The sequence below is a fragment of the Octopus bimaculoides genome, chromosome 2 (genome assembly GCF_046866305.1).
Source record: "Octopus bimaculoides isolate indiv1 chromosome 2, ASM4686630v1, whole genome shotgun sequence".
In the NCBI taxonomy this organism is placed as follows: domain Eukaryota; kingdom Metazoa; phylum Mollusca; class Cephalopoda; order Octopoda; family Octopodidae; genus Octopus; species Octopus bimaculoides.
In genome coordinates, this window is record NC_142929.1 from 85,371,104 (window position 1) to 85,394,807 (window position 23,704).

The 23,704-nt window shown below is 35.8% G+C and overlaps 1 protein-coding gene across 1 annotated transcript in view; it reads left to right on the top strand.

Annotated features, from left to right (window-relative positions):
* LOC106882591 (uncharacterized) overlaps positions 1-23,704 on the top strand; it is a 342,852-nt gene that overhangs the window by 197,120 nt on the left and 122,028 nt on the right. Inside the window, exons 7-10 of the mRNA XM_089347102.1 lie at positions 14,270-14,329; positions 15,501-15,563; positions 20,865-20,872; positions 21,567-21,586. Of these exons, the coding sequence (XP_089203228.1) occupies positions 14,270-14,329; positions 15,501-15,563; positions 20,865-20,872; positions 21,567-21,586 (151 nt within the window). The remainder of the gene's footprint in view (positions 1-14,269; positions 14,330-15,500; positions 15,564-20,864; positions 20,873-21,566; positions 21,587-23,704) is intronic.

Sequence of the window (23,704 nt, forward strand, 5' to 3'; positions counted from 1 at the left end):
TTTACGAAAATTAGAATGGGGATTAAAGGGAAAAAATGATTTACGTGAATATCCTCACAAGAGTAATCGAAATAAATGGTGATTGTGGAACCCCCCACGAGCGCACACATACACGCGTGTGTCTTTGTAAATATGTTTGTATACATTTATGTATGTGTGTGTTTGTAAGAGACAGAGTGTGAGTGAGAGAGAGAGGTTTGTTGTCATGTATACGTACATGCATAAATATACATACATCTTTGGATGTATGCATATGACAACACAGCCCTTGACTCACTCACACTCCGTCTCTTACAAACACGCACGCGCGTGCATACACACGTGTCTTTGTAAATATGTTTGTATACATTTATGTATGTGTGTGTTTGTAAGAGACAAAGTGTGGGTGAGTCAAGGGGTGTGTGTGTGCATGTGTATGTGTGTGAGACAGAGTGAGAGAGCGGTGTGTATGTAGTACTTACTCTCTCTCTCTCATACACACGAACACACACACTCACACAAAATAGAGAGTGAAGCTTTTTGCCGTTGTTACGTCAATACTGGAGCACGCGCGTGCGCATACACACGTGTGTCTTTGTAAATATGTTTGTATACATTTATGTATGTGTGTGTGAGTGAGTCAAGGGGTGTGTGTGTGCATGTGTATGTGTGTGAGACAGTGAGAGAGCGGTGTGTATGTAGCATTTACTCTCTCTCTCTCTCTCTCTCATACACACGAACACACACACTCACACACAAAATAGAGAGTGAAGCTGTTGTTACGTCAATACCGGAAGGTGACATTGAGGAACCTTTCTAAAGAAGTGAATCTTAAATATAAAGCAATATTATTTATTTTTAATTAAAAAAATCAAATGAAGAGCCTAACATTTATCCGAGGTCAAATTATTCATGCATCACAAGTATGGAAGCATTCGGTGAAGTCGATTTCACGTGAAAAGCGATTACACTTAAATATACTCAAATACCCAAAATTTCAAGGAGTTCCTGCCTTAAAAACAGGAGCTAACCACAGTTATTTTGTGTTCTTTGCTACATTGGTTTCTATTAACCCATTTATTCTATCAGAAGAATTTTTATTCATTAAGATAGAAGAAATACACATAATTATATATATATATATATATATATATATATATATATATGTATATAAAGATTTACTTTTCGTAATGTTCTATATTATACACAGCCTTGGTCTTTTATCTCACTACGAAAAGTAAATCCTTATATTCACACACTGATATATGACCTACGCTGGAGCCCTTGTTTGCATGACCACCGAACCTGGAGCTTAACTGTGGTCTATCCATAGCACTTACTCAGCATTACCTGAAACCCCTGGGTCTAATTGACACCACAAGTGCTCATAACCTATATATATGTATATATATGTGTGTGCATATATATGTGTGTGCATATATATGTGTGTGTGTATATATGTATATATGTTTGTATATATATATGTGTGTATATATGTATATAAATATGTATATATGTGTATATATATATCTGTGTACATATGTATGTGTGTGCATATATATATATGTATATGTATATATATGTGTGTGTATATATCTATGTATGTATATATGTATATGTATATATGTGTAAGTATATATATATATATATATATATATATATATATATATATATATATATATATATATATATATATATATATGTATGTATATATATATATGTAGGTATATAGGCACAGGAGTGGCTGTGTGGTAAGTAGTTTGCTTACCAACCACATGGTTCTAGGTTCAGTCTTACTGCATGGCACCTTGGACTAGTGTCTTCTACTATAGCCTCGGGCTGACCAAAGTGTTGTGAGTCGATTTGGTAGACAGAAAGTGAAAGAAGCCCATTTTATATATGTATAAATACATATATATATGTATGTGTGTGTAGTGAAGTGATTAGAGCATTGACCTTACTATTGTGAAGTTGTGAGTTCGAATCCTGGACCAGCTGTGTGTTGTGTTCTTGAGCAAGACACTTAATTTCACGTTGCTCCAGTTCACTCAGCTGTAAAAATCAGCTGTATCGGCCTTTGCCTTTCCCTTGGATAACATGGGTAACGTGGAGAGGGGAGGCCGGTATGAATGGGCGACTGCTGGTGTTCCATAAACAACTTTGCCTGGACTTGTGCTTTGGAGTGTAACTTTCTAGGTGCAGTCCCATGTTCAGTCATGACCAAAGGGGGTCTCAAATTGTGTGGGCATATGTTTGTCCTCTCAACATAGCTTGACAACCGATGCTGGTGTGTTTATGTCCCCGTAATTTAATGGTTTGGCAAAAGAGACCGATAAATAAGTACTAGGCATAGAAAGAATAAGTCCTGGGTTAGATTTGCTCAACTAAAGACGGTGCTCCAGCATGGCCACAGTCAGATGATTAAAACAAGTAAAAGTGTATATATGTGTATATATATGTATATATATATATGTGTGTGTATAAGGATTTACTGTGCGTATTCTATATTATACACTGCCTTGGTCTTTTATCATTATGAAAAGTAAATCTTTATATTCACACACTGATATATGACCTACATTGGACCCCTTATTCGCATAACCACTGAACCTGGAGCTTAACTGTAGCCTATCCATAGCACTTACTCAGCATTACCTGAAACCTCTGGGTCTAATTGACACCACAAGTGCTCATAACCTATATGTGTATATATATGTATATATATATATATATATATATATATGTGTGTGTGTGTGTGTGTGTGTGTATAACCCGTGGCCTTTACCAGTGGTGTAGCCAGCCCACTTATGCGTACCTTTCCTTCTTTGGACACTAAACTCAACTTGCGAAGACCTGTTGGGGCAAGTGAGATCGAAGCTGAACCAAATTCAATGACTGGCACTCGTGCCTGTGGCATGCGGACAAAACATTGGACTGACTCCTGTGCAGGTGGCACGTAAGAAAACAGCATTAGAGTGTGGCCGTTGCCAGTACCGCTGGACTGGCCCTCGTGCCGGTGGCACGTAAAAGCACCCACTACACTCTCAGAGTGGTTGGCGTTAGGAAGGGCATCCAGCTGTAGAAACTCTACCAGATCAGATTGGAGTCTGGTGTAACCATCTGGTTCGCCAGTCCCCAGTCAAATCATCCAACCCATGCTAGTATGGAAAGCACACGTTAAATGATGATGATGATGATGATGATGTGTGCATATATATGTGTGCGTATATATGTGTGTATATATATGGATATATATATATATGTGTGTGTGTGTCTATATATATATGTGTGTGTTTATATATATATATGTACATATACATGTATATATATATGTATATATATATATGTATATATATATATATATGTATGTATATATATATATATATATGTATATATATATATATGTATATATATATATATATATATATATATATATATATATATATATATATATGTATATATATATGTGTGTGTGTCTATATATGTGTATGTATATATCATCATCATCATCATCATCGTTTAACATCCGCTTTCCATGCTAGCATGGGTTGGCAGATTTGACTGAGGACTGGTGAAACCGGATGGCAACACCAGGCTCCAATCTGATTTGGCAGAGTTTCTACAGCTAGATGCCCTTCCTAACACCGACCACTCAGAGAGTGTAGTAGGTGCTTTTACGTGTCACCCGCACGAAGGCCAGTCAGGCGATACTGGCAACGGCCACACTCAGAATGGTGTATTTTATGTGCCACCCGCACAAGAGCCAGTCCAGGGGCACTGGCAACGATCTTGCTTGAAAATCCTACAAAGGCCAGTCAGGCGGTACGGGCGACGGCCACGCTCAAAATGATGTATTTTATGTGCCACCCGCACAAGAGTCAGTCCAGGGGCACTGGCAATGATATCGCTCGAAAATCCTTACACATGCCATGGGCAAAAGTGCCAGAAAGGTGACGCTGGGCACAGGTGCTATTCCGATTTCGCTTTCACTTGCCCCAATAAGTCTTCGCAAGCTGAGTTTCGTGTCCAATGAAGGAGACAACGTTGGCACGGGTGCCAGTCGTCGAATTCAGTTCGATTTCACTTGCCTCAACAAGTCTTTGCAAGCGGAGTTTAGTGTCCAATGTAGGAAAGGTACGCATAAGTGGGCTGGCTACACCCCTGGCAGAGTCCTTGGAGTTTGGTCTCACTTGGTTTGCCGGGTCTTCTCACGCACAGCACATTTCCAAAGGTCTCGGTCAGTAGTCATCACCTCGGTGAGGCCCAATGTTCGAAGGTCTTGCCTCACCACCTCAGCTCAGGTCTTCCTGTGCCTACCTCCTCCACGGGTTCCCTCAACTGTTAGGGTGTGACACTTTTTCACGCAGCTATCCTCGTCCATTCTCACCACATGTCCATAACAGCGCAATCGTCTCTCTTGCACACCACAACTGATGCTTCTTATGTTCAGCTTTTCTCTCAAGATACTTACACTCTGTCGGGTATGCACACTGACATTACACATCCAGCGGAGCATACTGGCTTCATTCCTTGCGAGCTTACGCATGTCCTTAGCAGTCACAGCCCATGTTTCACTGCCATGTAGCATGGCTGTTCATACACATGCGTCATACAGTCTGCCTTTTACTCTGAGTGAGAGTCCCTTTGTCGCATGTACATATATATATATATGTATGCATATATATGTATATATATGAGTGTGTGTATATATATATGTGCATATATATGTATATATATATGTATATGTATATATGTATATATATATATATGTGTGTGTGTGTGTAGATATATGTGTGTGTGTGTATGTATAAATATATGTGTGTGTAGATATATATGTGTGTATATATATATATGTATGTGTGTGTGTGTGTATATATATATATATATATATATATATGAGTATATATATGTGTATATATATGTGTGTATATGTATGTATGTATATGTATATATATGTGTGTGTGTTGAAGTATTCCTGTCAGATGAAACCTTGAAGACTGCTAGAAAGCAAGAAAGTATACTAGTCTTTAGTAGTTAATATTCAACATTTCATTTATTCAATAAGACATTGAATACTTCATTTCATTTTACTATATACACTATATATTCCATATTCTATTTCCTACATTAATCTTATAAGAATATAAATAAAACATAAAAAACAGACAGAGTTGGAATTCTTTTGAATAATATATATGTTTGTATACATATATATGTGTGTGTACATGTGTATGTGTATATATATATGTGTTTATATATATGTGTGTATATATATGTGCATATATATGTGTATATATATATATATATATATATATATATATATATATATATATATATATATATATATATATATATATATATATATATATATGTATAAGCTTGTGCAAGCCATGTACAGGGACACTGTCAGTAAGGTGAGGGTTGGCAATGGGTACAGTGAAAAATTCCGGGTAGAAGCAGGGTCCACCAAGGTTCAGTCTTCAGCCCCTGCCTATTTATTATTGTCCTCCAGGCAATAACACAGGAATTCAAGATTGGATGCACCTGGGAGCTCCTATATGCTGATTACCTTGCCATAATTGCTGAGTCATTATCAGAACTAGAGAAGTTTCAGGTGTGGAAGCAAGGACTAGAATCGAAGGGCCTTAGAGTCAACCTAGCTAAAACCAAAGTCCTAATAAGTAGCAAGGTAGACAAAACACAAGCCCCTTCTGGTAGATGGCCCTGCTTGATCTGTAGAAAATGCATAGGTAAAAACTCCATAAGATATACCCAGTGTAAGCTATGGACACATAAGAGGTGCAGCAATATCAAAGGAAGGCTAACTAGCAAGATAATTTTTGTATGTGGCAGATGCTCAGGAGCAATAAACACTGAAAATGTGCAGAAAACCACCTTTGCCACACTCCAGTGGGAAAAACCAGAATTAGTTGATAGCTTCCTCTATCTAGGTAACCCAGTAGCATCAGTACCTGAAGTAATTTTAGACTGGTGTATAGACTAAACTAAACTATTCTTAACCTTTTGTACTTTTTGTCAGGAACATTTTGAAGATAAAGGAAATATTAATAACAAGGTTATTGTCTCTGAAATCAATTCCAATAGAATTAAGTTTATGTCAAGTAATTCTTAAATTAAAAACTCTGTATACCAGTGTAAAATTATTTCAGGTACCGATGACTTTTTTTATATAGATTGTTCTTCTTCTCAGTTATCTAAAAGAATTTCCAATCATTACTCTACATTTAGGGATAGGAATAAACGTAACAGTACAGGGCTTAGTAAATTAATTTGATATCTAAAAGACCATAATAAACAATTTAATTTAGATTGGTTGATTCTCTCCATTTCGTTCCCTTACGATAAAAACAAGAAATTCTGCCTTCTCTGTAATTGTGAAGTATTTTTTATTCTTTTTTTCACAAAATCCCCTTGTAAACACGGTTATAGAGCGTGCTTACCGATGTAAATATTGGCAGAAACACACCTTTAGTTTATATAAGTGATATCTACCATTATATATAATTTAAATAGTGATTTTTTTCTTTCATTTCACTTCCACTAGATATATCTTGTTCCAAGACTTTAGGGTTTTATTTAATTTACATAACATTATATACTTCTCATTTATTTGATTTTTGATTTTTTCTTTCCTTTACTCCTCCTCTTTCTATAGGCTATCTTTGACGTTATATCCTCTAACGTTTTTTTTTAAATAAAAACTTAATAGCGTTCAGTTCATCACTATACATATCCATCATATTCTGTTAAAATGTCTTATTGGCGAATTTTATTTCTTCATTTCCCTGAAGAGATTACATTGTTTTACACCATTTTATTCCTTTCAAATAATAGCAATGATATCTTCAAAACGTATCGAAAGTAAAAGAATTTGAATAACACCTGCATTTAACTTCATTTATTTATTTTCATATATATATGTATGTATATATATATATATATATATATATATATATATATATATATATATATATATATATATATATATCAGTGTGCATACTCGACAGAGTGTTAGTACCTTGAGAGTAAAGTTGGACCTAAGAAGCATCAGTTGAGGTGTGCAAGAAAGACGATTTTACTGGTATGGTCATTTGGCGAGAATGTATGAGGATAGCTGTGTGAAAAAGTGCCACAGCCTAGTGGTTGAGGGTACCTGTGGAAGAGGTAGACCCGGGAAGACTTGGGATGAGGTGGTGAAGCACAACCTTCAAACATTAGGCCTCACCGAGGCAATGACTAGTGACCGAGACCTTTGGAAATATGCTGTGCATGAGAAGACCCAGCAAGACAAGTGAGACCTTAACCCGTGGCCTTTACCAGGGGTGTAGCCAGCCCACTTATACATCCTTTCCTTCTTTAGACACAAATCTCTGCTTGCGAAGACCTGTTGAGGCAAGTGAAATCAAAATCGAAATCAAACCAAATTCGACGACCGGCACTCATGCCAACCTTCCTTCATTGGACACTAAACTCTGCTTGCGAAGACCTGTTGGGGCAAGTGAAATCGAAATGGAACCAAATACGATGACTGGCACCCGTGCCAGTGGAGCGCTAACAGCACCATCGGAGCGGGATTACTGCCAGAGCAGCTGTCTGGCTTCCGTGCCAGTGGCACGTAAAAAGCACCATTTGAGTGTGGTCGTTACCAGTGTCGCCTTACTGGCACTTGTGCTGGTGGCATATGAACAAAACATTCGAGCGATGTTGTTACCACTGCCGGTGGACTAACTCCTGTGCAGGTGGCACGTAAAACACCATTTGAGCCTGGCTGTTGCCAGTACCGGAAGACTGACCCTCATGCCGGTAGCACGTAAAAGCATCCACTACGCGCTCAGAGTGGTTGGTGTTAGGAAAGGCATCCAGCTGTAGAAATTCTGCCAGTGCGGGTGGCACATAAAATACACCATTTTGAGCATGGCCATCACCAGTACCGCCTGACTGGCCTTCGTAGGATTTTCGAGTGAGATCGTTGCCAGTGCCCCTGGACTGGCTCTTGTGCGGGTGGCACATAAAATACACCATTTTGAGCGTGACCGTCGCCAGTACCGCCTGACTGGCTTTCGTAGGATTTTCGAGCGAGACCGTTGCCAGCACCCCTGGACTGGCTCTTGTGCGGGTGGCACAGAAAATACATCATTTTGAGTGTGGCCGTTGCCAGTACTAGCTGACTGGCCTTCCTGCGGGTGACACGTAAAAGCACCCACTACACTCTCTGAGTGGTTGGCGTTAGGAAGGGCATCCAGCTGTAGAAACTCTGCCAAATCAGATTGGAGCCTGGTGTTACCATCCGGTTTCACCAGTCCTCAGTCAAATCGTCCAACCCATGCTAGCATGGAAAGCGGACGTTAAACGATGATGATGATGATGATGACAAACACTCAGATACATGTATTTATGTATGTACTTGGCAAGATTTTTGATGTGAAATCATGTTGAAACAGATATTATGATTGACTCCTGTTTATGGAGTAAATAGGAGTAAACCTCTATGATATGGTGGGATAGACTCAAAGAATGGTTAGCTATGACCTCCATAGTCTTAACTATGTTTTCTCACTATGTTCACATCAACACAGTAACAAAAGCACCTCTATAAACAATATCTATGAAGAAGAAGCTAATACCATGGAGAGCATCCAGCAAATAGCTTACTCCATCCACCATTGTATTAATATAACAGTAGTTTATCTTAGTAAGCACACTAATTACAGACTACCTGTTTTAGACCCAGAACTGTGGTCCAAATCTTCCATTCACGCTATGCCTAACACATAGCTACAAATATCTGGTCCACTGGTACACAGCAATGCTAAGTTCAATATCCTAATAGTGGTCTTGATAAGTGTCATGAGAAACGTGTCCCACATGTGTGACCCAATGGAATTAGAGAGGCACATACAGCATTTCATCCACTTCATGCAGTTCTCTAGGTACAGACAAGGAGACATACAAAGATGCCATGGCAAAATTCAAGACCTTCATAGAGAATGATGACAGTGGTACCTGTCTGCCTTACAGGAGTAAATCATGGAATAGTATAGAAATGATTGAGAGAAAGATAGGTAACACCAACTCATGGTATGACAACCAAAAGTACCAGAATGTCATGTTCATCAATGCTATACCTGGAAGCAACCTAGCGTATCATTTTAGAAAAGCCTTAAATAAGATGAATCTACAGACTATGGTAGTATAAAAGCGAGGAACACCCATAAAATCCCTAATCTGTAGAACCTCCTGTACAGGTAAAAAACTGTATAGTATGTAGAGTATGCCCACAGATAAGTTGTAAAACTCGGAATGTAGTATAGTATAAAGTGTACAGTGGGATGGTGCAGAAATAGGACAATGATGTGCATTGGAGAGACAGTATGTAACATAGGTGAGAGGATGAGGGAACTAAAGGAGGAGAAAAGCTTGCCAGTGCTATATACCAACATGCTAAATTAGAGCATGTGGGCTCAGTAGATGTTCAGATCTTATTGACACATAGAACAGGCACAACATTCAGACAGATTATGGGATCCACACACATGGTAGAAAATAGACCAAGTCTCAGCAGAAAACATGAATGGAGTAATAACATCCCACCACTCCACCACACTATACAACTGGACAACTAAATACACTATAAGAAAAAATAAATAAAAGGCACAGGTACAAACAGTGTAATATACAAACCCATATACACACACATGCACATAGACATGCAGACACAGACATAAACACATGTGCAAATAGGGATACATACCACAGAAAGACAGAATGGAATAGACAGGACAAGACCAGAGAGAAGAGGATACACAAGGGACAGAAAGTCACCGAAGAGGTCACAGAATATGTGACAAAAGAACATTAACAAATAAACTAATAATAATAGTAATAATAATCATAGCAGTAATAATCTTATACAATTAGAAAACTATTATAAAATAACCATAGGATAACAAAAATGCCTAATTTAGAAGTAATGAAAACTGGTACAAATATCCACAAAACACAAGCTAAACAAAAAATCTGTTTTCTGTCTTTAAGGAAGTTAAAAAATACTAGAAAGAAGTCATAGTAGCTGACAACTATGAAGAAAAAGTAGGAAACAAGAAAAGCTATAAAACAACTGAAATCGAAACTAAAACTTGCACAACAAAGTATCATGATAAAATGATGACAAGAAAATCCTTTACATAGCAAATATTGCAATAAGCTAAACAGAAGAGAAATAAACAAAATAAAATCCCTACAATGGCTGAGAAGCTCAGGACTCAAAGCAGAGACTGAAGGATTTTTAATTACTGCACAAGATCAAAGCCTCCCCACCAGAAATCACCAGAAACACATAATAAAGAAAAATGCTAGTAACTGTAGAATATGTGGTGAGAATAGAAAAAAAGATGCTATAGACACACTCCAGAAAATGACAAAGCAACCATACTCTGGGATATACCAAATCACACAGATAGAGAAATCAAGGCTAATAGAACGGATATAGTTGCCAAAGATCACCAAGAAAAGAAATGCCTTCTAATTGATGTATCAATATCAACATATGACAATGTATCTCTAAAAGAAATGGAGAAACTCTCAAAATACAAAGATCTGGAAATAGAAGTAACTTGAATGTGGAGCCTAAAAACAGAAACAATCTCTATAATGATAGGTGCATTAGGTATGATTAAAAACCATTCAGACAAATACATAGTCAAAGCACCAAGACTTGCTACTAGACACCATGCATATCCTACGTAAAGCACTTTCAATGAAAATAAGAGCACCACAACAAACCACAGCACATACCCAAGGCACATAGAGCTGCGCTCGCTAGTGCAGTGAAAGCAGGTGATAAAAATAAAACTACTGAATAATAATAATAAAGTGAAGATCAAATACATATTGTGTATTTATTGGCAAAAGATGACCATCCTTAAATATAATATATATATATATATATATATATATATATATATATATATATATATATATATATACACCTTAAAGTATAATGGACTTGTAAAACAAACTTAGCTCTTCAGGCTTAGGCCTTTAAATGGAGAAAGCTCAAGATGGCTACTGGAGACTAGGCTGCTAGTCAAAGCAGATCACATGTTGATATTAGTAGCCATATAATTATAATAGTGACATCAAATAGAGATAGAAATTCTTATTTCTAGGACTGCATGGTTGGATGGATGTTGATGGCTCCTCATTGTCTAAATATGAAGAGAAAGTTACAACTGACATCAGTTGCTAATATGTAGGGGGTGTACTTATTGCATAAACACATGAATGTGCATATCTGGTGCATGTTTGTTTGCTGTGTGTGTGCGTGAGCTGGCAGCTTTATCTTATTGGTGGGTATGTACATGTGTGCTTAGGTGCGTGTATCTAGTGTGTGTGTACATATGGGTGTGAGTGTGTACGTGTCAGTGTATGTGCATCTATACATGTACATTGGTATCTGATGTGTGTATACATGTGTGTGTGTGCAGGTATGTGCACATATACATGTACATTAATGTGTGTATCATGGGTGCAAACATGCCAACAAGTCAGCTATGCATGCATATGCATATCTCTGTATTTGCATGTGTATGTATGTGTGCACATGTATCTGCATGAACAGGTACAGGTATGTTGACATCTGTTGTGTGTGTATATGAATACTTCTGGTGTTTATGTATTTATGCATGTGTGAACATATGGGACTGGTGTGTCAGTATGTGTGGGTAGTGATGTGCTGATGTGTTGTATTTGGTGCCACACAGTGGTAACAGCATCATTGAACAGATAATCAGATATGTTGGATTAAAATTTGGATTTTCTTGGGGAAGGAAGAAAGAAAGGAAATCAATATACATATACATGTATGTATATATACACACACATATATATATAAAGACAATTATGGATAATTACAGAAAAGAATGAACCAATCAGTCTGTGGTTTGTGTGGGCAGTGGAGGTTAAGTGCTCTGCCCTTACTTATGAGGCAACCAGGTCTAAGGTTGTATATCTGAGTTGTTAGCAGTCAATGACTTGGAGTTCACCAGGAGGATGTACCGCTGAGGACAACAGTAAGACTGTTTGTTTTTCCTGCTAATGGTTACTGTAGATCAATGGGGAATAAGCAGTCTTTTGTGAAGGCACTGCTGGCAATTTCGGATTCTGGGTGAGTAAAGTGAAGCCTTGATGATACTCCATTTAATGTTAGGGGAATCATTCTGGAGACTGTACAGTCTTCAGATAAAGAGGGACAAGGAGGTAGAGTTTTTCCTATCACTTCATTTGTGAGAATACACATGCTGTGTGTGTATATTGTCTCTTGAAATCATTGACCACCAAGTCAGTGTAGTGCCTTGTGATACTGTTGGATGGTGTGAGAGTGGGCTTGTAGACTACAGCCTTTCAGGAAGGTTTCTTCCAGATGGTGGCTGGTAAGGTTTTCATTGCAGCTTGGGTTTGGAGACTGTGTGTTTGTATCATGTGATATTAGAAGTGATGTTGTTTAAACAAGAGTAGTTTTCTTTGATGTTGTATGAGTTGAAAAGCTTATAGCGCTAATAGCTTCTTACAAAATGCTTCTTGATCAACAAGAAGGTCCTAGCTATGCTGGTTAAAACTTCTAGGTTACATAGGGGGTCGAACCAGGTTATCTTTCTCTTTCTGATTGTCTTCAGATGTGGGGCTGTTGGGTCCTCTATATATATATCAACTTCTCAGTGCATCTGCTCCTTGCTAATTCCTCATTTTTATGAGGGGCAGCTCTGTTGAAGATCTATATCTACTGAAAGTTTATGTATATATGTTTTTATTGATTTCTTTTCTTTCTTTCTTTCCCCAGTACCACCAAATCTTAATCTAACAACAAATCTGGTTACTCCCATCAATGACAATGTTGTCACTACATAGCACCAAATACAAAACATCATTACACACACATACTCACACACCAGTCCTATATACTAGATATGCTCACACATGCTTAAATACCACAGGTATGCATATACATATGCATACCAAATACATATGCATATACACAAAAGATACTAATGCACATGTATACGCACACATTCTTCCCATACAAAATGTACACACGCACGTCAGATATCAATATACATGTATACACACACAATTAATTGTTTTTTGTCTAGTTGCTGTATTGCCAGTTAGCATTTAAAAATTTAGTCTTTATTCATGTACACATTTTTTTCTATTCTGTGTATATTATCTTTTGTACAAGTTTACCTACATTCTTTATTCCTATTAACAGCATTTCAGCCCTTCAATTTTCTGCAGATATCTTTCTGCATAATACTTCATTCTAGGCCTACATTCAATTTTAATGCATACTTTCCAAGGTGACTTATCTTTGCCAGTATTATGCCAGTATTATGCATACATAACACATTGTTCTTTTGCTTTATAATGATTATTGCTACCAATTTTTGGCATGAATATTTCCATTTAAGAACATTTGTCTTTTTCTGCATTCTTTAGCTTCAAACCTGCACATACATTTTTCTATTGTTTTTGTCCACTTGTCTTCCAATGAACTCACTGGCAGGGGAATACCTGTAGGTATGGTTAGCATTTGAAACCACGTCAGTCTTGTAATGGATGATATCCATGACATATCGGGTGATGCTAACCTACATTTCAGTCAATCATATTTCAGATGCATCTGCATGAATGCATGATTTGAATGGAAATTTCCACACAGTTTCCCACCAAAATATGGTCATGAATGAAGATACATGAGACATGCCAGGCAGAATTTCAAGAGAAGGTAGAGGATTCAAGAGGAGAGCAGATGTCTTCTTGATCAAACTATGCAAATCTTATGCTGAAAAAACTCTCTCGCCAGACATAACATTCTCATTTCTTGCCATACATAATATTCTCCTCACCTCTCATCAAACATAACATTTTCTCCTCTCACACACTAGCTGCTGGCTATCAGCATAACAGCCTTTGGCAAGTAACCCTTGTAATATCAATATGGAAACAAATATGATTCATTAAAACTAAATATCATTGATTGGTTTTATGTGGGAGAATCACATGGCCAGACCAAATAATACAGCTCCCAACCACCCACTACCACAGTTTTAACAATATTTACAATTGTCTATGTTGTAGACATTTTCTAGGCCTGTTTCATTCTCAATATTAACTGTGTCTTCCTGATAAAACATATTCTATAAACTATCCATTGCAGTCCATAATTTTTTCTAGCTATTTTGGTTTTCATCTATATGATTTTATTTTCTAGATGGTGATTCAGATAATGAAAGTGAAACATCCAGACCACTTCCTGAAATCCCTTCTCAGAGTTGTATTTTTTATTTTTTCTTATATTTTCTTTGACATATAATTTATCAATTATTTAGCAAAACATTGTTGTAACTTTTAAAATGTTTCAAATATTTAAACATACACCAGAACTTGTTATACAAAAAATTATCATGGAAGATAAAGGATTACTACTATTTGCTCATAAACAATATTTAGTATTATATTTTATATTTAATTTAAAGTGTTTATTTAAATCATATCTTTCTGACCCAACCTATTTTTTACATAATAAAATATAAGTTTCTAAATAGTCAAACATTACTGAATAATGTTTGATCATTTAGAGATTTGAGTTATGCTGTAAATTTCTTAATTGTTACTTTACTTTCCTTTTTTTTAGGCCAAAGGCAGACCTGCCTTCTTTGAAAAATCTAATTTTTTCGATAGTTAGCAATTTGATGATGAATAATATATCTGACCTCCTTAGTTCCAAAAATTCTTTATTATTAAAAAGTTTGTTCAAGAGTTTTTTTCTTAAACATGTAACAATAGGATAAAGTGAAATGATCATTATATGAAAACAAACTAGTTAAAGATAGAGCTATTTGTTAACTATTTCAGCTATTTGTTAAAGATAGAGCTATTTGTTAACACCTGAACATGACACATTCTCTTCAAATCTCTCAGAAAGTCATATTTCATCATATCTATTTTTTCCACCATAGTTCAAATTTGTTGATATTTTAAAAATCCTTTATTTCATTTTACTTTCTAGGAAATTGAGCTTATTTTTTGCTATAGAACAACTATAGAATTTTTCCCATACAATGTAATTATTTCCTGTAGCTAGTTTTTAAAATGTTTCTTCACTCAATAATATTTAGTAGAAAAACACAGATAATCTAATTTAATTTCGGTTTTGGATTTGGTTTGCTAAATTCTTAATGTGAGTTCGTGTGTTGAAGCATATTCTGTTGTGTCTAATGATAAGCCAGAAGACGCAACAAAAATTTTAGAAAAATAAAAAAGAAATAAGTAGAAATTTTACTGGTGAGTGTGTTAAATTATAAGGCACCAAAAGAGAATGACTTTCCAGAAACAACAGAATCTAATTTTAAGTATTTATGAATGTAAAAACATTATATAGTCTGATTAGCTTGATATTTATGTATTTTATACTCTTACATATTTTAATTTATTACTTTCAGGAAAAACGCTACTTTCAAACATTAGTATTGACTCTGCCCTTATTCCTCCTCTACCTTTCATTAGTATGTTGTTGTTTTTGTTGGTTTCGTATTAACCTTTCGCTTTAAATTGCTTACTCTTTAGTATTCATTCTTTTATTTTTTTTTAAATTGTAATGAGTAGTTTGTTGTTTTGACTATTTATTAACTCTATACTTTAAAACTCAATCATTATTGAAATGCACACATCTGACAAATACATTTGTAAGCTTGAAGCAAATAGTTTAATGACAAGAATAGACAATTTAAAGTATAGAGTTAATAAGTGTTCTTGTCATTAAACTATCTGCTTCCCAGCTTACAAATGTATTTGTCAGATGTGTGCATTTCAATAATGATTGAGTTTTAAACATTTTTATACTACTTATACTGTGTTTTGCTTCCTAAGCCAATGTTATTGCTCTTTACTTATATTATAGATCCCTGCTTTGCTCTGTTTTTCCTTTGTATGAAAATATTTACTGATTGATTTATATAACTAATAACATATATAATGTATTATAAGCACCATATCTGTTAGTTATGTCAGTCAACCAGTTGAAGGGTCCATAATTCTTATCCTATGACTGTTTCTTTTGAAATGATATTTAACTTTCAATGATTCAGTCCACTTAAATGCATCCGTTTTAACATGTTTGCATAAGTCCTTGCATAGGTTAAACACAACATTCTTCCACTTGTTGCATTCCTTTGTCAGCACTTTTGTGAGGTTGACCTTCCTGAGATCACTTCTGCTCATGTCTTCTTTAGTTTCCTCCTCCATTGGTTTCTTCCACATGAATTTTTTGGCACTTCATGCACTTTTCATCTTCTTACCCATCATATGTTCATATTGACATAGTCATTGCTCTTGTACCCTATATTTGATTCCTCTTATACCTACTTTTTTCTCAGTTCATCTGTACCTTGTCATTCGATTATACTAATATTGCACATCCAAAGGATCATTCATATTTGCTTTGTTTCTTTTCTAACTTTTAGACATGTTCTGCATTCAGTACCTACATCTTAGTATGCAGCATCATAGATCATGCACTTGCATCATACAATTTACTCTTCACTTAGAGAATCCTCTCGTTAACAGAGAGATATTAGCTGCCTGAATTCTTTCCACCCTATTCAAATTCTGGCAACTATGCTTTCTAAACACTCTCCCCTACTGCTGTTTGGGTCACCTAGATAATAGAAGGTATGAAGTACTTCTGTAGAGCTTTCTGAACTTTGCAAAAAATTTATTTTCCTGATACTTTGTGGGTTCACCACTCCTCTACAATTAATGCAGGAAAATTATGTATTCACTGCCAGCCTATCTTTGTTTCCACTTATTTTCTTGTGCACCCATAGATCACAGAGTACACAGTATGGAATTTCTACTTATTCATTATCAGTGAAAATAAAATCTTAGTACTGTATGCAGAAAAGAAATTATTTGAGTGAGAAATATTTTGTTTTTGGTTTTTGGTTCAAATATATCTTTTGATTTATCATTCCCTTGGATGATTATATAGCTTACCACACACCCTGTTGCCCATCCATCTCATCTATCCACCTTTATTCTTCCACTAGATATATGTATAAGAGACATCATTGGTCCTCCTCATCCCTCTGGCTCCCTCACCCATCACTAGGCATATGTGTTGGAGACAGCAGTGGTCCATCCTCATCCCTTCACCAGGCCAATATATAAGAGATTGCTTTTAGTCATTCCTATACCTCTGATTGTTTCATCCATCTTTACCTTTGTCCATTTTTGCTGTTCTAAATAACTTTGCCCACTTACATCATACTGCTCCATTCTTTCTTTCATCCTGGCCTTTCTGATGTCATCATTCTCTTGGTACTTACATGTTCCCTGCACCCACTTTTGGCCTCACTGCTAGTATTGCTCCCACCTGTTTCTCATCTCTGGTCTATATGTCTAGGCTCTAAATACATTCTAGATTGTACTGTGTACAAGACATCACCCTTCCTATATCGGTACCACCCAATAACTTGTGCACCTTCAAGGTATTAGGTGAGTGAGACGTTCTTCTTAGTGCAGGTACCACAAAATGCACCCACTATGTCTTGTAAAGGGGTTGGCAAACTGAGCAGAAAATATGTAAGGTTCTGAAGTCCCTTTATTCAATCTCTCTTGTGTTTGTACTATGGAAAATGGAGCCAGTACACTCTGTAAAGTGGTTGGTGATGGAAAATGCATCCAACCATAAAAACTGAGCAAAATGACATGTACAGCCATAAGTCTATGAAAGACAACTCAAACTATTAATGACCCATGCAATTCATACCAGCTTGGAAAGCTGAAATAAAAATGTTGAGTATGATGGCTAGCTTATTATTTCTATTCATACTGCTTCCTATTAACTATTTTGTTTTGTTACTAGAAGTAGATTGGTGATATTGTTAAATGCCTTATGATATCAATTTCTGAACATTTTAAATGATTAATTATGATGGGGTTGATTTTGGCTTTCATCCTTCTTGGTTTGAATAGTTTATTACCAAAAATACTGAAATTAATTTAATAACCATGTTTCTTCTTTACAAATTTGATGTTGTTCTGCTTCTTTGAAACATTTCTTAATGCAAAAAATTTATTTTTAGAGAGTATAAATTTCATTTAATTATTTATTGGTGAACTGTAAACCCAGTGATAATATTGGTTTTAAATTTTGACACAAATTGACCTTAGTGTTCAGTTGATATTTATTTTATCAACCCTGAAAGGATGTAAGACAAAGTCGACTTCAGTGTAATTTGAACTCAGAAAATAAAGATGGATGAAATGCCACTAAGCATTTAGCCCTGTGTGCTAATGATTCTGTCAGCCCGCAGCTTTAAATTTGATGATAATACTGTTACTTTATCCATGTTTTCTCTGACCCATCTTTTATTAATTTTATGACATTTTCTGTAATCTGCTTTTTCATTTGTCTGAGGAAATGGTGCAGTTCCTCCTAGTTTGGTTAAGTCTGCGAGATTGACATCCAGTTAAAAATGTAGGTAGGAAGAAAATCACAGAATATTTCTAGTAATTCTTGGAACTTCAGATAAACAGCTAATTAGATAAGTTGTTGGACTGCCTTGTTGAACTGCCACTGCAGTGGCCTTGAGTTCAAATCTGTTGCAAATATTTTGGATGCTTTTTTTATGTTGCAAAGCATTTTGCACTAACTTTACAACATCATTGCTAGATAATGTGAGGTTCTACTATCTCTCATACCCTTGTCATCTGAAAAGCAGATTTTTTATAAAAATGTTAGACTCAGAGAAAAATTCATATTTGTTTCCAAATATAGCTCTTGATTCCATTGTGCTAAGTGGTTCTCAGTTTAATCTCTGTATGGATCACTACTTTATTATAGAGAAACTGAGTTGGAAAAAATTGTTCTGCCTGGAAACATTTTTAAATAGTTGCAGCAAGATGTAGACAAGATCACAAGTGTCTTATAAACTTATAAACCTCTAATTTTGTGCTGACTTAATAAGATGCAAATTCAGAGTCTATTTTATTACTATTTTTCTTTTACTAGTTTCACTCATTAAACTGCAGCCTTTAGAAGTTCTTAAACCGTTATATGAATTCCAGCGTATTTCCATTTTGAAATTTATGTTATTAATCTCTTTTTTTTCAAGCCACTAAGGTACAAGGTATAAAACCACCAGTTTTTAAACCAGTGAAAATATAAAGCTGGCACAAATACACATACTCAATGCATATATAATGCAGACATGCACACATACACATGCACAGATACAAACACACATACATTCACACACATACACACATGTGCACAAATGAAAGTAAATAACGTTGTATATATGAGTAGAGTTGATTCAGTCTATTGTTACTCAGAGTTTCACAGACACATATATGAATTGTAATAGATGTCATCCACTAAAATTATAGCCTCTTGCCAGCCATAATTAGAAACCTTCTTGCTTGTATAAGTTGGAGGATCCCTGAGCTATTCACGGGCAGAGGTCTTCGATAGAACAGCACCCTGTTATAATGATAACTAGCTAGGAGCAGCTTAAGTAGCAAACTAGTCTACATGAATAGAATCTTATCCACCCCACAATTGAGTAGAATCAAGAAAATACATAGCTAAGAATTCCCTAGCTTTAATAAGCCATAATTTCCTACAAATACTATAAGCTTTTCCACTCACACCATGTTAAGACTAGCTATTCATGTATTTACAACATTGCCTCCCAAATCAAATACTGCAACTGCAAATGCTCTAAAGCTGATGTATACTTACTAAAATCTCTCTGTTTTTGCACTGCTTCTTGGAAATGGTGTGCTGAGAAACCATGACATTCCAAGAGAATATTAAATAGAATTATGTGAGGTTAACTATAAACATTTTCAAGGTTGTTTTGTTCAGCATCTTCAGTCATTCTGATGAAAGAACAGGGAAAATGCTACATCTCTGTCACATATCAGCTGGATACTTAAGGATAAGATACTGGTATGCTCTCCAGTAACATGGAGTATTATGAATAGGCCACTCTATACATTAACTGGTCACCCTGAAAAGTTCTAGGTCTCAAAGCAGCCTGAGTATCTCTTAACTGGAAAACAATGATATTGTTTAATTGCTGCTACTAGAGGATGGTACTTCTGGAATTTTTTGGTCACTCTAAAGCCACAACCCACAAAGAATCAGTTTTAGACAGTTTCAACCAGCTTGAAGATGATAGATTTGAACTTAGTTGCCTCTTTCAACACCACAGCACCCTGAGCAACATAAGCTTTACTGTCTACAAATTTGTAACAAATTTTATCATTTAACCAACCTTAACCAATGAGAGTCAGCCGTCCAAAGTAATATATGGAGCTGATATCTTCTGTTATTATTTACAATATTGTCTGGCTGATCATATGCATATACCTAAAGTATGTTTCTGTTAAACTCTGGGTAACAATGGAGTGAATTACAAAATCCTTATGTGCTTCCTCCATGCTAACATTCATTTCTTACTCAAGAAATGAGTGCTAGGATAGAAAAAGCACATAAGTAGCACATTGTCATTAGTAAGGTCACAGAGTGTGATGAATCAAGAACTGTTTTCCTATAAAATGAACATGCTAGTGAAACTTTACATTGATAATGAAAAGGCAGTATCTTATTTGAGTAGTATTCCTTTATTCCTTTATGTGTTCCAGCCCAAGGCTGTGACCATGCTTGGGCACTGCCATTAGTATAAGTAAAAAAAAATAATGCTTTCTTTCAAATGTTTTAAAATATGTTACATTTTTTATATCTTTTCATTTAAATACAAATGGATAATATTGGTTTTGTTATTCTGATTCAACAGAACGTAAGGTAAGATTTAATTTCATTACTTTTTATTTGACTTTATGTAAATACAATATCATTTTGCTCATTACAAAGTTGTCTGTGTAGTATATAAATATTGAATTTTTTTAATATTTCTACTAGAGCTCATTAACTTAGTAATAGTAATGGAGGTATCTAAAATAAATAATTTAAATGAGTTTCTTTGGTTCAACAACACTAGTGAAATGTGTTCCCTCAATATATAAGAGTTAGAATATCTTTGTGTATGTCATATATTTTTTGAAATATTTTATCTGATGTGAATTGTAGATTGATTCACTGATCCTTGAGAACCAAACATCTGATGAGGCTATTGCTCACAATTTTAAGACCAAAGAAGGCACTTTGTTTTGTGTTTATTACCATAGACATTTTCTTTCATAACTTTAACTCAAAAATAGCTGATGGTGACTTGAAGATAAACAGTGTTTCTTGACAATTTTAAACAAATGAAAGTCTTCTGGTGTATTCAATCAGTAAAATCCACATTTTGCTAAGAGTACTCTTACTATGAAATATGAAAACAATGAGTATATGTTAGTACATTGTTGAGACTTCATACAAGATGTAATAACTAGAAAAACCTATTTGATATTTGAAAAAATATGAAAGTATAATTCCTTGTTTAATAAACAGATCTACTTAAGTTTTTCTTCTTATGTTTTTTTTCTTTTTAAAGCAGAAGGCAAAAGCTAACTTGTAAGTATATTATATAGATTCAAATAAATTTTATAGTTTTACATTATCTATATTACTCACTTTATTTCAAACTTCTTCAAGAAGTGTTTAACTATTAACTTAACTTTGGTTGATCTTCAGTTTCATGCATGTTTCTGTCAATAATACCAATGTAGCTGAGTGATCCTCATCTTCTGTTAGGGTGTAGATGTATCCCACATACTACATATGACATGGCCTGGTGCTCAGCTCAATAGCAGTGATCAGCAAAGCCACTGACATGGGTTTTGTGCTCAATCATTTGAACTCATGAGAAAACTGATGTATGTACTATCAGGCTTTGTTGAAACGTCTTCATAATCTAGATTTTGGCCATATAGAGAAGAATGCTCTCTACTTATACCCTGAAGAAGGCTAGCCTTATTGAATTTGAAATACATAACTAACAAACATTTTGGTGCTTGATATTTTGGGGATATTTTTTGCATGTCATACAGTCTTTGTAACTGTCAGCAACATATTTGGAATTACTGACTTCCTTGAGTTGAGTGCTATCATTGGAACAAATCAGCAATTGACTTTCATCTTCATTCATGATCATATTCTCAATTTTTTTGCACTGATAAACAAACAACCTGTGACTACAGTATTTCCAAGGGGTATTAACAAGCCTTGCACAGCACACAATTGATGATTTGCGAGTACAAAATGATTAGTATAAGCAAAGTCAGGGAGTTCTCTCTCTCTCGGCCTCACTCTGTCTGTCTGTCTCTCTTTCAATTACCACTTGCTTCACCAAGACTTCTTCCACCACCACCACCACCCCATATAAGCTAACGCACGCACTCAGATTCCTCTACTCGATTTTTAATACCCCTGCCAAAGGATATAAATCTCAGAAGATGCTCAGATAAGAAGTTTTGTCTTTTCAACCTCATTCATCTACTCTTCTATTTCTGCGCAGATCATAAACTCCTTATTTAGTTCCTTTTATTATTCTGTTTATTTCATTACCATGTAAACATGTAAATATAGTTTCAATAGTTTCGTCTTCCTCGTTGTTGCCTTAAGATAACCTTAGTTCACGCATTTCCTGAAGCGTAACATATACATTTATTCACGTTTATCACACAGTCACTTATTTCTATAATTTTGTCATAGATTGGCTGACCAAAAACTCTAAGATTTTTCAGTTCTATTTTACTATTATCGACATTTGCTGTTTCATTAAATTATGCTACCCAAATCTCCAAAGAATGTTTTTTTCCCTTGTGTTCCGACCACTCTAACTCTGGCACCCCCTCTCTCTCTCTCTCTCTGCCTCACTCTGTCTCTTTCTCTTTCTCTCTCTCTGCCTCACTCTGTCTGTCTCACTTTTGATTACCACTTGCTTTGCCAAGACTTCCTCCACTCCCACCCCCACCCTATATAAACTAGCGCATGCACTTGGATTCCCCTACTCGATTTTAATACCTCTGCCGAAAGAATAAGTATCCAGAAGATGCTCTCATCTAAATTTGCTAGTTTGCAGTATGCCTGCCCTCCCATCCCCTCCACCTGTACCGGAAGTTCCTATCCTCTGTCATCCTTTGGTTGTCTCCCATGAACACTTCTAAAGGCTTTACGCCATCCCCACCCCTACTTAGGGTTTATCTCCTATGTAAGGTAGTGATCATATAGTGCATAAATATGATGGTGTAATGTATACAGGTTGAATCGAAGGCTATTGTTTGTTTATGAACTCCGCCAAATGCGAGCTTTCTTTTCAGATACATGACGCTGTTGTCTCCAAACCCAGGTTCTCACAGGCCCACACCTCCTACACCCTCAGGGTTGGCACTCTCAACGTCGGCACACTGAGAAGTAGATCTGGTGAGATTGTTCAGATGATTGAATGGAGATGTGTCGATTTGTGCTCCTCCGGGAAGTAAGGTGGAGAGGAGGTTCCGCTAGGTTCCTCACAGGCAAAGAACACAGGTACAAGATTTTCTGGGCAGGGAACACTGACGGGGTCGGGGCATGGGTATACTTCTTGCAGAGAAATGAGTTGATAAGGTAATCGAGGTAGTCAGAGTATGTGACAGAATACTTAAGATTAGATTTGTGCTTCATCAAGGGTTAGCAACCATTATCTCGGTC